At 39.7% G+C, this 21,825-nt stretch overlaps 1 protein-coding gene across 2 annotated transcripts in view; it reads right to left on the reverse strand.

The window, feature by feature from the left end:
• Window positions 1-19,361, reverse strand: part of ophn1 (oligophrenin 1) — a 193,240-nt gene extending 173,879 nt beyond the window's left edge. For both annotated transcript variants that reach the window (XM_039766355.1, XM_039766356.1), the window contains exon 1: window positions 18,908-19,361. In XM_039766355.1, the coding sequence (XP_039622289.1) occupies window positions 18,908-19,061 (154 nt within the window). In that variant the 5' untranslated portion in view covers window positions 19,062-19,361. The remainder of the gene's footprint in view (window positions 1-18,907) is intronic.
• Window positions 19,362-21,825: the final 2,464 nt, after the last annotated feature.

Raw genomic sequence — 21,825 nt, forward strand, 5'->3', positions numbered from 1 at the left:
GTTCAACATCTTTTCCCATATTTAGCCAATAAAATCGTTTTGATAACCGGTCTCTAGTTTTGTCGGCACCTAGGTGTCCCCCCAAGATGTGTGAATGTGCCAGATGCAAAACAGTTTCTCTATGTGCTTCAGGTACCACCAGTTGTTCAATAAATTCCCCCTCCAAATGATCTGAGATCACCCTGAAAAGGCACCCGTCCTTTTCTATAAAGTGTGGGGTTTTCACCCCCCCGGAATTACGCTCTTGGTAATAAGAGTCATTAGCAGGGTGAGCCTGTTTAAATGCATATTCTAATGAGCTATCAGTATGCTGCAAACGCACAAAATCTGATTGGTCGTTAACACTCGATTTGTGTTCTGAGGCGTTTGCAATCTGGGAAGATGTAGAAGGAGCAGCCCATTCTGGAAGATTGTCGGGGGTGACCTCCTCCGTCTCGCTGGAGAGATCGGGTTCAATTTCTAAGACGGGATTTAAATTTTCACCGGCCGCTACCAGTTCTTCGTCTTGGTTTTCTTCTTCTCCCCCCCCACTAAGTTGCATATTGGATTGTTCTACCTGTCCCTGACATTTGTTAATTAGTTTAGGAAAAAGGGCATTTCTCCGTCCTATGAGTAATGGCCATGGACAGGAATCTGACACTGCAGTCCAGACCTTAAAACGACGACCCCTGTAAGTTAAAGGAAGAAGTAATGTTTGATAAACTTTAACATCACCATGTACACATCTTATTTTTACAGTCTCACAGTCTCTAAGGAATCTTTCTTCAAGACAGTCTCGTCTCACAATACACAGTTCACTCCCCGAATCTAACAATGCTGAGATTTCTCTGCCCCCCAATTTAACTGGAACAAATAATCCATCCTTTCCTTCCGGCGAACATGTAATATTCGAACAACAAACCTCGGCCAATCCAACTTCCATCGACTGCGCTGGAGATAGACGACATTCTCTTGCCAAATGACCGAGTTGATTACACCGGAAACATCGACGGTCGGCGCCGCTGCCAAAATATCCTCTGCAACGTCCTCGTACAGCTGGTGGAGCTTCACCAGAAACTGGCATCTCTGTTACGACCGGGTTCCCCGGGGGCCTACCTGACCCCATCTGATTTTCCTTTCCACCAGGTTGTCGGTTGCTGACGCCGATCGAAGTAACGGGGATGTCCAGCGCGCTCGTTCCCTGTTTGCGAAGAATCGGCAAATCCACTGTAACCGCTTTTCTTCCAAGTTGCTTGTGAACCTTCCAGTCGCCTTGACATAATCGTTAATCCACTCAATATCATGACGTAGAAATTCATCTCGAATAACTGTTGGTATACCGTTCAACAGTATATTCATTACCACTTTCTCTACGACTCGATCCATCTCACTTCCCTCAAACCAGCAGTTCACTTTATGTATCAAATCTTGAATCTGCGCACGGATCGGGCCATCCATATTCAGCTTCCAGTTGTTTAATTCAACCCTTTTGCCAAAAAGTCTTAGTTTTACGTAAAACCACTTGGTCTTTCAGGAACTCATAATCGCCAAGCTTGTCTCTGGGTACATTACGTAAAGAGTAAAGAGCATCTCCAGATAAAAAGGGTGTGATTATAACGGCCCACTGTCGTCTGTCCCATCCGAGCATAGTTGCGACTTGTTCAAAGGCTAACAAGAACATCTCAGGGTCATCGTTAGGGCCCATCTTTGTTAGTATATTTTTCGCATTTTCAGGTAGAGGAGGCAAAGGGATGTATGGCTGACGGTTAACAATTGGAACATTCGGATCACGAATATGTCGTTGATTTCCCACAACAGGAATCTCAGGGATGTCATCCTCCGAATCAGCTGGGAGTGGAACACTTTGAGCCAATTGGTATAAATAATCTTCAGCATCCATCTGTGCAACCACTCCTGGTACCACTTGTCACGCTTGGGTCACAGATTTGCACAAAGACACTCGGGTTCGTGGAAAAAAAGAAGGAATTTTATTCAAGCACTGCAAATAAACATTTGTCACTTCAAACTTGCTCCTTGACAAAGATGGCTGTTTCGTCTTTCAATTAAAGGTTACATGAGTTTCTTCTTCTTCGAATGTAAACGCGTCAGGAGCAGAGGCAGTCTGAGAGAGAGAGAAAGCAAAAGAAATCAATAACAAAACCGAGGTGCTGCGCGCGGCTTTTAAGTCGGCGGAGTACCGCGAGGCTTGTATTGCGCGTTATAGTGCAAGGTTAATGAGCAATGCGGGGTAGTCCGTGTTTGGGCTCTGTGGTTTTCCCAGGCGTCCGTATCTTCTTGGGTGCGATCAGCCCTCCAGCTCACAATATATATATATATATATATATATATATATATATGTATTTGTGTGTATATATGTGTGTGTATGTATGTATGTGTGTGTATATATGTGTGTGTATATATGTAGATATATATATGTATGTATATATGTGTATATGTATAGATATGTATATATATATATGTTTATGTGTGTGTGTGTATATATATATATATATATATATATATATATATATATATATATATATATATATATATATATATATGACAACAACACTCATCACTCACAACAGTGACAAAACAATTACATTGACAATCAGGTTACGTTATTTTCAAAATGTTTCCTTTTCTTTTCATTGCTTCTTTAACACACTACTTCTCCGCCAAGGCTGGTATTTTGCTAGTATATATATATTTAGATATGCTTACATTTAAAATCCGCGATGGAGTGAAGCCACAAAAGTCGGCGTGATATAGCGAGGATCACTGTGTATATATATATATATATATATATATATATATATATATATATATATATATATATATATAGTGATAGGGGCGCTGTCGTTCCCTTTAACCCTTAGACCAGACGCCAGACACCAGATAAAAGTCCAAATGTTGACTTTATTATAATAAACTAGCCAACCCGCGGCGCCGCATAACCAGGCCGCTGTTTAAATGATTTTTAAGCACAGAGGAAAAAATAAACATTTGAAAAATCCGTAATAAACCACCAAGAAAAGTAACATTGCAACAATGCACGCTATGAACCAACATACAATTGTCCGTGACTGAAAACCGGAGGAGCGCTGTCGCGCTTTCTCCTTCCAAAGCGTAGTAAGGGGTTGAACGGTGCTCGTTCAGTACGCACTGCCCGCTTATGTGCCTGCCCCCAACTCCCTACCTGAGTCGCTTTCGTCTATGTACAGTCCACACGCACCTGTGAGTCACGTTGACTGTTAATTTTCCAAACACCGCCTCAGTCGGTTTCCACGTTGATTTTTCATTGTTCTTTGCGGTTCTGGCTGCTTTTTTTTTATATATAATCCACCAAGTCACCCGACCATGGGGAGCTTTACAAAGCGCAGGGACGTAATCAGTGCAAGCGTATGACCCGCACATACTGGGAATTTCTCGTTCGTGGGGAACAATTGGAAGCCACGGTCTCCATCACGAATGGGGTTCAACGGCTTACCCACGCCGGGTAGACACACGTTGATCCATTCAGTGTGGCGCGTGTGCAGTACCGGACATACAAGTGCATCACAGACCTGTTAATGCTCAATCTCACGTGGCTGAAAGCCACTTGTCCCTCTAAGAATTTGGACACCGACCGCTTTTGGGTTGTGTAACTATTTAGCAGGCGGGAGTCTCGCTCGCTTTCGGAAATAACCAGCCAAATCGCTCCACCAACTAAGAACTGCCATGCACCACCACCCACAGGGTCAAGAAAGAGCTATCAATCTGTCTATCCTGTCCGTGTCCGGGCCGGGTGAGGTTTCCTGTGTTGAGTCAAATGAAGCGAAAGGATCCACACCTGGTGGTGCCCTTCCGTCAATTCCTTTAAGTTTCAGCTTTGTAACCATACTCCCCCCTGAACCCAAAGACTTTGGTTACCCGGTTGGCTGCCCGTCGGGTCATGGGAATGACGCCGCCGGATCGGCTGTTGCAGGGCCTGCATTGGTGAAGCAGGTGAGACGGTAATGAAACAGAGGCACAGGGCTTATTGGTTTTTAAAGACTGCTTCCTTCATTGGGTTTTAACCAATGCACGGAACGAACCAACACACAATCGTCCATGCGGCGCTCAGGGTGGAACGGGAGGAGAGGAGAAGGACATCCACTCCGCTCACTCCGTCATGCTAGTCTGCTGATTTCTCGTTCAGTATACACTGCCTGCTCATGTGTCATCTTTGTCCAGATGCACCTGTGACTCACGTAGACTTTTCATTGCTCTGTGCAGTTTTGGCTGCCTTTCTATATATAATCCACCAAGACACCCGACCACGGTGGGAGGGGGGTGTGTACAAAGTGCAGGAGTATCTAAGAAGGCGCATGTTTGTCGCGGATGCGAATTGCTATATGTAGCGTGTAAAACAGTTTGCTATAGTGCACGCGGTCGTGCGTCGTAACCGAAAACTCGTTTTTTAAAGACTGCTCACTTCATTGTGTTTTAACTTCAGTTGTAAAGGAACATTTTAAGGATCCCATGGGATACCCCTCGCAAACAGTTTTACACGCCGCATATGGCGATTCACCTCTGCGAGAAACATGCCTCTATTAACAGTCAACGTGAGTCGGAGCTGCATGTGACCTCTACGACAGACGAATATAAATGATGCCGGATTTTCTGTGTCGTCGCGTCCAAGTTGGTGGGCGTGGCTCTGTGAGTTGTCGTCGTATCCAATGGTCTTGGAGTTGGTGGGCGTGGCTCCTTCCTGCGTGCATTCCATGGTTGTCTTGCCTTAGTGAATTATATATATAGACTAGCAAAATACCAAGCGCTTCGCAGCGAGAAGTAGTGTGTTAAAGAAGCAATGAAAAAGAAAAGGAAACATTTTGAAAATAACGTAACATGATTGTCAATGTAATTGTTTTGTCACTGTTGTGAGTGATGAGTGTTGCTGTCATATATATATATATATCTCTACACACACACACACACACACACACATAAACATATATATATATATACATATCTATACATATACACATACACACACATATATAAACATATATACATATACGTACATATCTACATATATACAGTACATACACAGCTATTTCGTATCAGTGCAATACGCTGCTTGTTAATACGGATAACTCCCGCTCTTACGTGCAAGTCTGCGTGGATATTATGAACTATCGATTTGTTCAAGTTCTATTTAAATTTTAAATAGAAGGAATTTTTATTTAGTCGACAGAAATATCTTTGGTAGGAATGGTAAAACAGACAGGAATATTATTCCTGAATAAATCAACTCAAACCTTAAACAACTTATAATATTTTGCTCTCCATAAAAATATATCCTGTCTAAATTATACAAATTAGAAATAAAGTAAAAGTTAAAAGAACAAACATTCAAATTTCTTTTCTCTTATGTAATTTTATATAAAAAATAAACTTAGATTTTAAATATCCCAAAAGATTCTGCTCTCCATAAAAATATATCCTGTCAAAATTATACAAATTCAAATATGAACATGCTGCATAACAAAACCTAGAAATATAAATAAAATGTGTTTCTTTCAGCAATAACAAATCAAATCATTCAGTTGTCTTTGCTCATATGTCATTTTAGAGCTGGACGCCTGGCATCTTTTTTTGGCAACAAGTTCGTTTCTGTTTGGTGTGAGGTTCTGTGTTGTGGAGATTCTCAGGATGGATTGCAGGTGCTCATCAGTGAGACGACTCCTGTGTGCTGTTTTGTTAGTCTTTATCACTGAGAAGAGCTTCTCACACAGATATGTGGTACCAAACATGCACAAGGTTCGAGCCGCATGTAGACGGACTTTTTTTGTTCTTCAAAGTCACCAAAGCGCCGTGCAAACTCAGTGCGCTCAGTTTATCAGCAAAGTGCGTATTTGGGAACACCGTAGTGACAACTTGGTTTAACATTACTTGGCAACAGGGAAAGTGGGGCAAGTGGTTGTGTCTCCCATAAAAGCAGCCTCAATTGAAATCACTTTGTGATTGTGCACGGGTAAAAACGTCCGCTGAAGTGTCAGATTCGTATTTAATTCTTCTGCTTTCTGTATCTTCTGCATTGCATTCAGGTTACCCTGATGTTTTGTCTCATAGTGCCGTCTTAGATTAAATTCTGTAATTACAGCCACATTAGCTCCACAAATGAGACACACGGGTTCAGTAAACATATACTCAGCCTCCCATCGGTTTTTAAAGGCTCTATTTTCAGAATCAACTTTTCTCTTCAGCATCGTGTGAGCTGTGCTGGTGCCATCTCGTGCTATGTCCATGGCTGTATTTAATGTTACCTTAGTCCTGGCACTTAAAACTTTCTCTCACAGTTTCGCTGAGTTTGTGTCAAACACCACCCTGACCATCTCATCTTCCTCTCCATAAGCACAGTCCTTCACCCGTGAATATTTACCCGTGGCAGTTTGCTATTGGATTGCCGCTGACGGACGGCCTTATATGGGCAGGCACTAAATTACAAATGCCAGCGGCAGCCTGTCTATGAACTTAATTTAAAGAGTAGGTTTACATCGTGCTTTGTTTCCGAAGTAGCAGAAATCATGAATATGGTTGTATATGTCACTCGCTCGCTTCTTATTGTTTCGCTGCCTTCTCAATTATATAATGCATGTTTTCTTCAGCGCTTTTTTGAGGTCTTCCTGGTTTTCTATGTACTGCGTGATTACATGGGAGGCGTGATGATGTCACACGAAACTCCGCCCCCACGGCGTTGAAGCTCATCTCCATTACAGTAAATGGATAAAAACTGCTTCCAGTTATGACCATTACGCGTAGAATTTCGATATAAAACCTGCCCAACTTTTGTAAGGAAGCTGTAAGGAATGAACCTGCCAAATTTCAGCCTTCCACTCACACGGGAAGTTGTAGAATTAGTGATGAGTCAGTGAGTGAGTGAGTGAGTCAGTGAGTGAGTGAGTGAGGGCTTTGCCTTTTATTAGTATAGATATGTGCACAAAGCACCCTCCATTCCACAATACTCATATAAGAATCAATAATCCAATACACAGAACAATCCTTCACTCTCCCAGAAGCATTGTCCCCTGCCACCCAACTCAGCTCACCCGTGTGGGATCTCTCAGAGTCTCTTATAGTCCTTGACCCGGAAGTACTTCTGAACCCTCAGTCCATGTGACTTCCTAGCACTTCCGGGTCAGATCAAAACTCTTCTTTTTCATCCCGAAAGTACGTCATTTCCTCTGTTGCTGTGACTAAGACGTACTTCCGGGTTATAGGTAAAATAAACATCTCTAAGCCTCCCTGCAGCATCTTCTGGCAGCCCCGACGTTATGTGTACTACAACTACATGGCGGCCTGGGGGTATTGGCCGGGATGAATGGCCGGCCACAGTCTACTATATATATATATTCAGTAATCCCTCACTATATCACGCTTCGACTTTCGTGGCTTCACTCTATCGCGGATTTTATATGTAAGCATAACTAAATATATAACACAGATTTTTCGCTTCTTCACGGGTTCTGAGGACAATGGGTCTTTTTACTTCCTGTACATGCTTCCTCAGTTGGTTTGTCCAGTTGATTTCATACAAGGGACGCTATTGGCAGATGGCTGAGAAGCTAACCAATCAGAGCACGCAGTTAAGTTCCTGTGTGCTGAATGCGATGTTAACCAGGAAGTCTCGTCTCGCTCATTCAGCATCAACGTGTTTCGCTGTGTAAAGAGTTAACTTTTGTGCTCTTTTGTGTTTATCTTTGTGCCTAGTCAAGCCCTTCATTATGGATTCAAAACGATCTGCTCCTGCTACTGCTTCAATAAGGCTATGATTCTTTTTATTTAAAAAGTAGGAAAGGAATATAAGATCTACGGCTGTAAGTGTCCTTTTAACCAGGGTGCAAAATAAGTTGTAAGTGGATGTAATAAGGCAGTAGTCTGGATGGAATCTGCTTTAGGGATTTGGATTGAAGTCTGCCGGAAGAAGAACAACGGCGGTGATATACAGTTGCCTGAAGAGGCTCATTTAGAAGAGCTGTAACGCTCTCCTTTGTTGTGCAGTAAAACTAAACTCATCGTTATTAGACAAGTCGTTGTGTCATTGTTGGTGAGTAACTATAATTAATTTTCTACTTACAGTACTTAGTACATGTACGTACGTTTAGTGTCACTGTACACACATTAACTGTATACAATTTTTCTTGCATTGTACGTATTTATTGCTGGTAGCCTGTCTATTGTAATGGCTGTAACATATGTAATATCGGAGACACTCTATCTTTAAAATAATATTTAGGTTTTACTGTATATAAACAGTGTGTTTACATACATAATTTCAATGAATCTTACCTAATATCTAAGAGAATACAAAGGGTTTATGCTGTATAACTGTGCAGGGAATATTTATAAACAGTGTGGGAGAGTTTATAAGGGCTTAAAATATATAAAAATAACCATACAAACATATGGTTTCTACTTCGTGGATTTTCACCTATCGCGGGGGTTGGCATTCTCTCGATGAGCTTCAACCATTTCAGGTGACTACCTGTTGAAGCTTATCAAGAGAATGCCAAGAGTGTGCAATGCAGTAATCAGACCAAAGGGTGGCTATTATGAAGAAACTAGAATATAAAACATGTTTTCAGTTATTTCACCTTTTTTTGTTATGTACATAACTCCACATGTGTTCATTCATAGTTTTGATGCCTTCAGTGAGAATCTACCAATGTAAATGGTCATGAAAATAAAGAAAACACATTGAATGAGGAGGTGTGTCCAAACTTTTGGCCTGTACTGTATGGATATATATATATATATATATATATATATATATATATATATATATATATATATATATATATATATATATATATATATATATATATATAAACTGCTCAAAAAATTAAAGGAACACTTTGAAAACACATCAGATATCAATGGAAAAAGAAATCCTCCTGGATATCTATACTGATATAGACTGGGTAATGTGTTAGGAACGAAAGGATGCCACATCGCTTGATGGAAATGAAAATGATCAACCTACAGATCCCTGAATTCAAAGACGCCCAAAAATCAAAGTGAAAAATTATGTGGCAGGCTAGTCCATTTTGCCAAAATTTAATTGCAGCAACTCAAAATTGTACGCAGCACTTTGTATGGCCCCTGTGTTCTTGTATACATGCCTGACAACATCGGTTCATGCTTCTAATGAGATGACAGATGGTGTTGTGGGGGATCTCCTCCCAGATCTGGACCAGGGCATCACTGAGCTCCTGGACAGTCTGAGGTGCAACCTGGTGGCATTGGATGGACCAAAACATAATGTCCCAGAGGTGTTCTATTGGATTTAGGTCAGGAAAGTGTGGTGGCCAGTCAATGGTATCAATTCCTTCATCCTCCAGGAACTGCCTGCATACTCTCACCACATGAGGCCAGGAATTGTCATGCACCAGGAGCCACTGTACCAGCATAGGGTCTGACAATGGGTCCAAGGATTTCATCCTGATACCTAATGGCAGCCAAGGTGCCTTTGTCAAGCCTGTAGCGGTCTGTGTGACCCTCCATGGATATGCCTCCCCAGACAATCATTAACCCACCACCAAACTGCTCATGCTGAATGATGTTACAGGCAGCATAATGTTCTCCATGGCTTCTCCAGACCCTTTCACTTCTGTCACGTGCTCAGGGTGAACCTGCTCTCATCTGTAAAGCACAGGGCACCAGTGGTGCATCTGCCAATTCTGGTATTCTATGGCGAATGCCAATCGAGCTGCATGCTGCTGGGCAGTGAGCTCAGGGCCCATTAGAGGACATGGGGCCCTTGGGTCACCCTCATGAAGTCTTTCTGGTTGTTTGGTCAGAGACATTCACACCAGTGGCCTGCTGGAGGTCATTTTGTAGGGCTCTGGCAGTGCTCATCCTGTTCCTCCTTGCCCAAAGGAGCAGATACTGGTCCTGCTGATGGGTTATGGACCTTCTATGGCCCTCTCCAGCTCTCCTAGAGTAACTGCTTGTCTCCTAGAATCTCCTCCATGCCCTTGTGCAGGGAGACACAGCAAACCTTCTGGCAATGACACGTATTGATGTGCCATCCTGGAGAAGTTGGACTACCTGTGCAACCTCTGTAGGGTCCAGGTATCGCCTCATGCTACCAGTAGTGACACTGACTGTAGCCAAATGCAAAACTAGTGAAGAAACAGTCAGAAAAGATGAGGAGGGAAAAATGTCAGTGGCCTCCACCTGTTAAACCATTCCTGTTTTGGGGGTCATCTCATTGTGGCCCCTCTAGTGCATCTGTTGTTAATTTCATTAACACCACAGCAGCTGAAACTGATTAACAACCCCCTCTGCTACTTAACTGACCAGATTAATATCCCTTAAGTTTCATTGACTTTATGCTATACTTTGATTAAAAAGTGTTCCTTTAATTCTTTTGAGCAGTATATATATATATATATGACAGCAACACTAATAACAGTGACAAAACAATTACATTGACAAGCATGTTACGTTATTTTCATAATGTTTCCTTTTCTTTTTCATTACTTCTTTATATATACTGTATATAAACCCACATGCCCCTGATTGACTATCTGACTGACTGATAAGGCATTCTTGGCTGTTTGCAAAATACATAAGGGAAAAATGAGTTTCACTAATGGATCAATTTCATGTCCTTGAGGTGTAGAAAAATACAACCTCACCAAAAAGTTAAGGTTATGTTAGTTCCAGTACACAGTGGTTCCAAAATAGCACAAATGATTTCATGTCTGGCTGCATGTCAGCATAATTGTGGTTTAAGTCCTGCGTGTATATGTTTTTTATCTTGATCTTATTAAAGTTCTATATACAAAAATACATGCATGAGAATAAGTAAGCATCAGTGCTTGGAAAACATAATAACATATTTTGAGTTCTTTTTAATTTTGCATTACTCTCTTCTGAATTCTGTAATTTAAATTGTTTATATGTCCTTTAACAAATTGGAAATGTTTCTGTCTCTATTGATCCTGCATTGTACCTTATTGGTTTACATGTCTGACTTGTTCCTGCACAAATATTTTGCTGGGAGTTTAAAATTATCACTCCAATTTAGATGTGTTTAGCATTCTGTACATTTCTCTGTTCATACTGTCCACATACTTTCATGATAACGTTCTTATTCATTCCACAAGAATAAAAATGCAGCTGCAGAATTCACATCTTAATTATTTCTAGTAAATATATAACATATAAAGATTACCAACAATGCTACTACAACTAATATAAAGTAATTTCAACCAAACAGATAATGCAAAACAGCAATTGAGCAAGTAATTCATTATATTCTATACCAGTAACGGTGCACTGCATGATAATGTGCAGTGAATACACTTGGCTTGAGCATTCCTAGTTTTTATCCCCTTTCTCTGTACATTTTGCTTTCATTTGCTCAGAGGTTGACGTGCTTGCTGCTTCCTGAGCAGCTCTTCTATTCTTCACCCTAGCAGCCTGCTTCTTCTCTTTTTTGTCGGCATCTTTTCATGTTAAAACTGATTAAGTCAGTGTTTGTGTTGAAATTACTTAGTATGTTTGTCTTCAAACTGCCTCAAGAATGATTTAAGATATGAAGAGTTAGGGGAAGTGATGGCAAAGGTGGTAGGGATGAGAACGGCACCCGTACACATGCGCCACACAGCTGCCCTGCTTGCCGCTGACAAGGGTTGATTCTACAATAAAATAAAATAAAAATAGTAATAAAAATCATCACCCCGGAAGCGGACAGTAGAGGTCACATAGTATATGTGTACCAAATTTCAGGTCAAAAAGGCAAATGGTTTGCGAGCTACAGGTGATTTAAAATCCTGGACAGACAAACGGACAGCCACGGTAGTGTATTATATAACAAGATATACGCTAAAACAACTGGGGAAAGATTTATGCACATTGAACTGCTGATGAGTGTTGTTTAACACTATGTTAATTACCTTGATTTGATATCAATAGCTTCATATGTTACCTCTAATATGCACAAGTGAGGAACAGAGCAACACTCATTCACATTCTTATTACTAGCCTGAAAGGCAGCTTACCCAATAACAGCAGTCACGTTGCTGATATGAGCAATATGTCCAGCCCGAACTGTCATCCTGCCTTGGATTACATGTGAAGTTTCCACACTATTTTCCTGTTATGGAGTAAGATACTGTCACACTGCTTTCCATCTGGCAACCTCAGTGTTTCCTATTTACTCAAAGCAAAAGCAACAATAACAGACCTTATCATTTTGTTCAAATAAAACTCTAGATGAAGTGCCTCTTTGAGGACAAGTTGACACACCAGGACATGCACAGCAGGAACACAGGAAACACAGTTTGGATGCAGAAAAATACTCGGAATCCTTTCAGTTCTTCAGAACCTAACAGTCTGGTTTCTCCATAGTACATCCTGTTCAGTGCCTCCTGGAAAATTGTTCACGTTAATTATGGGCTCCTTTCATTTCTCATCAAGGCCTGTTCTTGTATAGGAAGGAAAGACTAATGAATATTAAAAAAATGATGGCGCAGAGAACAATTTCAAGTACTGTATAATGGATAAAAAATTAAAACTGCGTATGAAGGAAATGTGTCAAAGGCGCCATATTTCACAAAAGCCTATAATTAGCAGGACATAACATAAGTAGCTTGACAGACAGAAGGAGATCAGCAAAAGGAGACCATTCAGTCCATCAGCTCATTTGGTCACCTAGTAGCGAACTAGCTGCAATATTTCATCTATTTTTTATTTTTTTTTTCTCCAGCTTTTGGAGTTTTTTGTTTTTTCTGTCCACCCTGGCCATCAGACCTTACTTATTCTATGTTAATTAATGTTGACTTATGTTTATTTTTTATTGTGTCTTCTATTTTTCTATTCATTTTGTAAAGCACTTTGAGCTACATTTTTTGTATGAATATGTGCTATATAAATAAATGTTGATTGATTGATTGATATTTTAGAAGATGTCAACCTTTCTAGTTCCTTCGAGATTCCTGTGATCTGTAAGGTACTTACAGTATAATCATTATTCATAGTACTGAATAGTGGTGACATGTTAAATACTGAACAGCACAAGTATGTACATATGACAATAATGACTCTATAAACCTGTCCTTTATTTTCGTTTTGATGTACACTCTTAAAATACCTGGTCTTTAATGGCATTTTATGTTTCTTTTCCTGGTTGTGTGGTTCCTTGTAGAAACATTGCTTGACAAAGCACCATTTCATTCCGGGAAGGATTCTTTACATTTGCAGTTGTTTTTTTCTGCTTTGAAAAACGTCCTAATATGCAAAAAAAACTAAAAGAAAAACTGAAATCTCCAATGTATGGTGGGCTATCTGTCAGGACACTAACACATTAAAGAAACTTTAAACTAGCCTGTGTTTTTGTGTGCAGTTATGACCAACTGACATTTCACAAATCTGTTACCATCTACCCATGGTAATGTCTAGATCCTTGAAAATATATAAATTAATAAAGATTCTTTCTGGAACCTTCTTGTGAATGGGTCTTTTGGGAACCAAAAAATGGTTCTGTCACTCTGAAGAACCTCTCTGGTGCCGTTATTTTTAAAAGTGTAGTATCCATTAGGACTCAATAGACTGCCTATTAAATATAATCATACATAGCAAAGATTAAAAATATTTATTTTGTAGACTTTTTTTAAAACAAAATGAATTTACAAATGATACAATTCAAGTACAGTAGTTCACAAATTTCAGTAACAAAAAAACTGAACATGAAGTCTAATTACAAACTTCAAAGTCACACTGGCTATAATGCTCATTCATATTATTGATTCCTCTTGCACGACAACACAATTAAACACTTAATAAAACTCTCTCTAGCCTTGTAATACAATATGTCAAGCAAGCCTAAATCCACAGCTAACGAACTACTACACACTCATAGCTGACTGCTGGCACATATTGTATGTAATTGTCTTTTTAATTAGTTTGTTCTTCATGACGCTTGGTCACACCTGTTCTTTAGTAATTATTTACTGAGAATTATCATAACTTTGGAAAAAAAACCCTCACACCTGTACCTTACTACGCATCTAACAATAAGTATGACCCAGTGGACAAAGTTCTGTTACACTTTAAAATTAACAAATATTCTGAAAATTATAATATATAGATAAAGATCATGGTACTTTGACTAGGGTTTGTTCCTGCCTTACATCCTGTGTTATCAGGATAAGATTCTCTCCTGGCAACCCTGAACTGGATGAAGCAGATTTGACAGAGGTATGAGTGGTTAGATAAAGCTTTCACAGATTGGAAAATGAACACATACTGTATCTACTAAGAATTATTAGTATTATTATTTTTATATAATTATTTGGATTGGCGGCATGGTGGCGTAGTGGTAGCCCTGCTGCCTCACAGTTAGGAGACCCAGGTTCACTTCCCGGGTCCTCCCTATATGGAGTTTGCATGTTCTCCCCATATCTGCATGGGTTTCCTCCGGGTGCTCCGGTTTCCTCCCACAGTCCCAGGCGATCCTAAATTGTCCCTAGTGTGTGCTTGGTGTGTGTGTACCCTTGCGGTGGGCTGGCGCCCTGCCCGGGGTTTGTTTCCTGCCTTGTGCCCTGCGTTGGCTGGGACTGGCTCCAACAGACCCCCGTGACCCTGTAGTTAGGATGTAGCTGGATGGATAATTACTTGGCTTATACATTTATCCACTGTCACACACGCTAGTTAGGAGACAACTAAAGGGCCTGAGTACATGTAATTCCACGCCGGACCAGGGGTGGAGAAGTGCACTAATTCTCCCTCTCTCTCAATTCTTTACAGACCATTCTAGGGGGCTCTGGGGCTCTGGACTCAGTCATGTGAACATCAGTCATCTGTTCTTTTGAATCAATTTTGTAACCGGGAAAAATTATACGGGTGGCTGCCCCAAACCTTCTCAATGTCTTTTGGTCGTTTTTGTGAAACCATTTACAACATTTAAGAGAGACAATTGTTTAGATTTCTTTGTTTCTCTAATTGGAGCACTGAAAAGGAGAAGTGCCTTTCTCATGATCACACAGTGTCAGCAGCATAATTTCAAACCACAACCTCAGAGTTTGAAGTCCAAAGCCTTAACCTCTACACCACACTGCCTGTCTGCCCAAATTACAGCATATTAAATGAACCCCTGCAGATTAAGAAAAATATAATCAGATTTAATTTAATAGTTATTTTGACACTACAAAATAAGACCCAGCTCAAATGCCACCAGTAGTATTTTATCCAGATCAAAATGCTTTTTCCAATGAGGAATTATTGATTCTAATCAGTATGATGCAATACCATTTGGTCTGCCCCAAAAGCCAGTATAAATACTCAAACAAAATATTGTCCAGCATGCCCTGAAAACTCAAATTTTTCCTCTATTAATGTTTTACAGCAAGTACAATTGTATGTATAATATCCACATGGTGATGTACTTTCTTAAAACTTACCAGAGCATAATGATTTTGCAAAAAAATTATTTTGTAAATAAATATACAGTATATATATAAAAGCATATCTATCGTAACAGATTATTCCCATCCTTACAGCGTGCATTTTAACTTGTGTTTGCCAACTATGCTGCTGTTACATATAATGAATCAAAGTCCTCATAATATACTAAAGTTAAAATAAAATGATTCTTTAGCTTCATTTTGTGAGAAGACCTGCTATATATTGTATCTAACTTATACAAAATTACTCAAAACTGAATATTGTTCTCTCACAACTGTAAGAATTATATTCTTGCTTATAAATTGTGTCACAATGTGGGGCATTTCATATTTATTGTGATATTGGACATATTTGATACACGATAGAACTCATATCATATTGGACTTCACATTTAGATTTTCTTTATCACAGAGTGGATACAAACATCTCAGTGACAAAGATTGTTAAATATCTACAATACAAAATGGACACAAACCACAGGAAATTCTGAAATACTTCTACTGAGCACTACTACATAAATGATCAAAATTTGTGACACCATCGGAAACAACTTTCTCCAAAAGCTACATACTACTCTGAGAATGAAAACTGGATACAGCTCTCTCAGAGTAACATCAGTTTTCCAAAGGATCAAATAAATATATACTATATCTGATTTCCATGATCTCACAGTTGAAGAAGTTCTGTCGGATCTGCAAATAATTACAGGTTTATAAGCAATACATCAAACTAAATAGAGTTCTTTCATGACCATAGATAATTACACATCTATATTGAATTTCAACAAATTTAACCTTACACATCTAGTGAGAATTAAAAACAAAAACAATCAGTCATGACCCATTAATGCTATATGAACTGTACAAAAGTAAAATTTCCCCCTGGGAACAAATACATTTCTACCTATTAATCTATGAAAGGTAAAAACTGAAACCTGCAACACTCACACCCCAAGCAATACAAAAATACAAAGAGAATCCAACTAATTGTACGCTGCATCCCAGGCAGCAAGTGCTTTGTCAGTCCAAGGAACTTAACCACTTCCTCAGCTGAAGGCTACTTCTCGTCCTTATGTGTCATATTTGCAAGTTGTCTTTTGTGGCTTGCCATTCTCCGATATGCTGACATGACATAACATGCTTGGTAAAATAATGTACATTCTTAGCTATTTTTTGTATTTCAAAATAACAATGCTGGTTTAGGGGTGGGTTGTGAGACAAAGCTAGTGCAGTAAACCCAATTAGCTTCCTAACATCAGTTCAAGCCGTCCAAATGTAAGACCAGAACGAAGAGTGTAAACTGACAGTGACCAACCTACTTTGTCACTACCTGCTTACTGTAGACACTGATGCTTCCCCAGGCTACCTATTTCACTCCACTCCACTTATTATTCTACTTTGGCTTAATAATGTGGGACTGTCTCTTTGATACATTGTACTTTTATAGATTTGCTCTCCCAAGCTTGTGAAGTAGCTATAAATAATGAGAAGTGTATCAAGCACAATCACAATAATAAGTAATTTCATTTAACAGTAACAACCTTATTTTGTATTCTAAAGTAAAAATTGACTCAAACCACCTACAACTGAACACCAGCAAAACCAAGGAGCTGGTGGTGGATTTTAGGAGGACCAGGCCCCTCCTGGACCCCGTGAGTATGAGAGGCGACTGTGTGCAGAGGGTGCAGACCTATAAATACCTGGGAGTGCAGCTGAATGATAAATTGGACTGGACTGCCAATACTGATGCTCTGTGCAAGAGAGGACAGAGCCAACTATACTTCCTCAGAAGGCTGGCGTCTTTCAACATCTGCAATAAGATGCTGCAGATGTTCTTTCTATCAGACGGTTGTGGCAAGCGCTCTCTTCTACGCGGTGGTGTGCTGGGGAGGCAGCATAAAGAAGAGGAACGCCTCACGCCTGGACAAACTGGTGAGAAAGGCAGGTTCTATTGTAGGCATGGAGCTGGACACTTTGACATCCATGGCAGAGCGACAGATGCTGAGCAGGCTCCTGTCAATCATGGAGAATTCACTGCATCCACTGAACAGGATCATCTCCAGACAGAGGAGCAGCTTCAGCGACAGACTGAGGAGATCGTTCCTCCCCCACACTATGCAACCCTTCAATTCCACCCGGGGGGGTAAACGTTAACATTATACAAAGTTATTGTCTGTTATACCTGCATTTTTATCACTCTTTATTATTTTTTTTTATCAAGTATGCTGCTGTTGGAGTATGTGAATTTCCCCTTGGGATTAATAAAGTATCTATCTATCATAAACCTCATATTTAGCACGCATTTTTACAACTTGTGGAAAATATATTGCATGTCCTTATATCAAATTAAAAGAGCATTTTGTAGCAAGCAAATGTTCCACTTTGTCACATTACATATTTAAACTTCTTACTTCATAGGTTGCCAGAGAAATAAACCTGTGCAGATTATAAACATGTTTTGGAGGCTGTGAAAGGAAGCAAATCTCCAAACGGACATGGACAGCTTTTGGATCTTAGACATTCTAGTCTAGCATCTGTTCATGGCTGCACAGGGATGCCACAGTGTGAACCATATACACTGCATATCCATGTACAGGAATCCATGTAAATTTTTATGTGACCATGGGATCCTGATTTTTCAAAAATGTAAACATCCAATTCAACAGCATACTCTTGTAAACAAGAAACACATAGCAATTTTTAAAACCGTGTAACTGAAATGCTTCATTTAAAAGATTTTTCTTTTTCAATCACTGAATTAACTTTTTTTCTTCTTTTATCGATGAACATCAACATAGCCCTAATCTAACCTTTTACAATATACACTATGAAACTGAAAACATAAGGAGGAATGACTTCTTATGAGCACAGAAAACAAGCAACATTGCATTCTGTAAAAGCAAAATTACAATCTTCAGCAACACACAAGCTTTTAACTACATCAACGCAGCACAGTCCATCTCACGCATCTGAATTATATCCCAACAACTACAGTATTAATATATTTATCACCATCAAAACTTCCCAAGGCAATTTTCAAACTCCATTTCCCCGTCTTGCATCTAGGCATACACACATCTATTTAAAGGTATCCACAACAGACATACAAGGTATCCACAAGGCACTTGAGCATCTACTTTGACAGCAACAGCATAAACAAATACACGCGAAACACAAGGTGCGTACACATCAGCTCTGACAGGACCCAAACACTCGTGTCCACACAAATCGCATCGTACCCAGGAAACTGTATGTGCCCACCACGACAGCATTCGTACCCAACACATTTAGATACTTAACACTCCCGTTCACTACGGCTGGACCGAGGCACAGATATATTCACCAAGAATGCATTTCCTTTGCAAAAACAAATTCACGCACCGACAGACACAACACAATTCAGACGCCCACCTTGGCATCGCCTTGGCACGCCGTTCTTTCATATAGTAATATCTATTGAATTAGGACATCAGCGCGCTTAGTTCACTTACTCTTGATTGCGCTGATCACACTGTTACCGTCCTTGATGACATCCTTCAGGAAGCGGCTGGTCCTCTCCAGCTCCTGCTCATAGCACTTTAGTCTCTCCCTGAAACCAGGACTGTCCGCCGAGCAGTCGCTGAACTCCAAAGGGGGGTGTCCCATGTTCTCTTGTCTCTGGTTCCGAAACGACTCGCTGCTACGCTCTCCTCAGAAGAGTCGCTCAATGATCACATCTCCCCTTACTCGTTTTGTCGGCCGGGATGGAAGCCTGCTTCACACATTATGGAAATATGCACGTGCCGACGAACCGCAATTCTCTCTCGTAAGCGTTCGCACACAAAGACATCGATCGTATAACAGCTTCCTAGTCCTGCCCCGGCCGGGACAGATAGGCGCGCCTCAAGGGTGGGCGGGCAGGCAGGCAGGGAGGTGTGCGGGTAGAACTCCCAGAAGCCCCAACCATCCAGCTAGGAGATGAGCAGGCCCTGCTCCTCCTTTCCATAACCGATGTACTGCCTTCTTCTTAAAGACACAGAACGGATTTTTAAGGACGTGGAAAAGAGGAGAGGAAAACCGTTCACGCCTACAAAACAGAGAAAGAATTCCAGATCTAAGTGACCGAAGCCACTTATTTTTTATTGCTGTTTTTTCTGTTTTTTTTCTCTCACATCCCAAAAGCATACATTTTAGGTTGACACATTCGTGTGGGTGTCTTACATTGACTCCTGGCACACAATCCAGCGCTAGCTCCTGCCTTTTGTCTAATTCTGCCAGGAGTGGCTTTGAAGAGGCACCTTAGGAAATTGAATTGTTTGGGCACGTGTGATTGTACGCGAATGCTGTGTAACAGATTGTCGCTCCACAAAGTGTTGTTTTCTGGCTTGAAAATCCCCGCAAGACTGTAATGGGAAAATTGGATCCATGAAGTTGATAACCAGTGTTTAACTTGTTGTAGTCTTAAAATGATCTTAAATACTGTAAATGTAACCCATTTATAAGAAAACTGTTAAAAGGTACTATTTATATACTTTAAATGCCCATCTATCTATTAATTTACATTTTTACCAGTGTTTCCATTTTAGTTTTGCAGAAATCAAAAGCCTGCTCATGAAAATTTAATTTTGTAGGCCAGATCATGTTACTAAAGCAATGGGACCCAAGAGAAGCACCCGACCAAATGTCAGGCCAGCACTAATTACACACAAACACATTAGAGCAAATGTATGTAGTAAAGGAACACTTGACACAGATTCAAGTAAATGCAAAAAAAACATCCACACCACTAACAGTCACCCAAGATATGAATGTCCTTTGAGACATTACTAATAATCAACATTTCACCATGCTACAATGTGTTATTTTAAGGTCTATTCATCCATCCATCCATTTCCTTGAGCCCAGTTTCTCCACTTTAAGGTCATAGGGAGCCAACAATTATTTGAAAATAGTATACTGTAAAGTATATATAAAGCACAGTTCCTGAAAGCCTAATTTGCATATGCTTTTACAGAATTATGGGACAGCTTAGATACATGTACATTTAAAAGAATGTGTATGAAACAGACACATTTGAAGAAGTGAAGATATCTGAATTCTTTTCTTGCTTGCATTTTTGTAAAAACAGCTTTTTTTCAAAAGGGAAAATAAATCAAATGGATGAGAGTCCCACAGTTCTTAAGGATATCGACAGATGTTTGGGTTTGGTAAGTTTGCACACTGTCAGTATCCAATGTTATTATGTTAATTAAGCAGTAAGTTTTCTGAGCCACTATGTATTTTACAATAACAATTTAGGTAAAAAAAAAATACCAATTTACCATAATATCATTTTATGGGTATTTTAGACAGAATGCGTTCATAATAACACTACAATGAAAAAAGACACAGTGACAAAGAATGTATTTTTAGTCAACTAGGCAGGCGGACTTCCTGTTTTTTTACCACAAAATGACAGGTTCATCTGAAGTATCCACAGAGTGTTATTACCTGCACATACTGTGCATCCAGATACATAATTTGTGGCCACATTAGTTCCATGAGTGCCTTTGAATTCATAAGGACTAGTCTGTATATGAAGTATTATTTCAAATAAATGCATTCTCATCATGTCAGTTGGGTATTTGTATACTGAAAGATAACAGTTTGGTTCTTCAGAATGTTTTAAGCTGCTACACTGTATATTCCAGCTGAAGTATGTATTCTGCACCCAAGTCCAAAAGTAAATACTACTTAAAATTTGAATTACAAATAATTTAAGGTAGTATATTATTGCATGACATTGTGACCGTGATCTCTGTAGAAGCACAGGCTGTGGAGATCAGATGAGTGCATAGCTTAATGTAATATCTTTACCTGCCTGCAATGATTTTTAATTTAAACATAGTTAAATCATGGAATATACTGTATGCAGTGTATCAGGTAATGTATGTTAGTACAACTCTTGCTGGTAAACTTCTGTTTTGGTTATACCAGGGGCACAAATAGTTGTTCATCCTCTAAAAAGAGACATCATGCTGGCCACAGGAGAAGCACCTTGGGCAGAAATCAAAAAAACCTTCTATTCCTAACACTAGTACTGCACTATAAATAACATGGTGAATAAAATGCTGACAAAGGACTGTTGGCATTTGAAATGGAAAGGGGACTTAGATGGTACAGAGACAACTAATGCAGAGAATAGCAACCCCCCGAATAAAGCTGTCACCTCACAAGATTTTGACATTTTTTACATGTACTGTACTTCCACTTTGAAGGCACATCTGTGAAAGTATTTGCAACCATGACAAAATCAGATTTTAATCAATTCTTTCAAGCATACTACAATATAAGTTCAAAAGATAGTTTCAGCTTTAATATGAAACATTCTCTGACTACTTATTTAGAATATTTTTTACGTCAATCTAAACAGTTTGATTTTAAGGTTTAG

This window comes from Polypterus senegalus, chromosome 10 (assembly GCF_016835505.1).
Source record: "Polypterus senegalus isolate Bchr_013 chromosome 10, ASM1683550v1, whole genome shotgun sequence".
In the NCBI taxonomy this organism is placed as follows: domain Eukaryota; kingdom Metazoa; phylum Chordata; class Cladistia; order Polypteriformes; family Polypteridae; genus Polypterus; species Polypterus senegalus.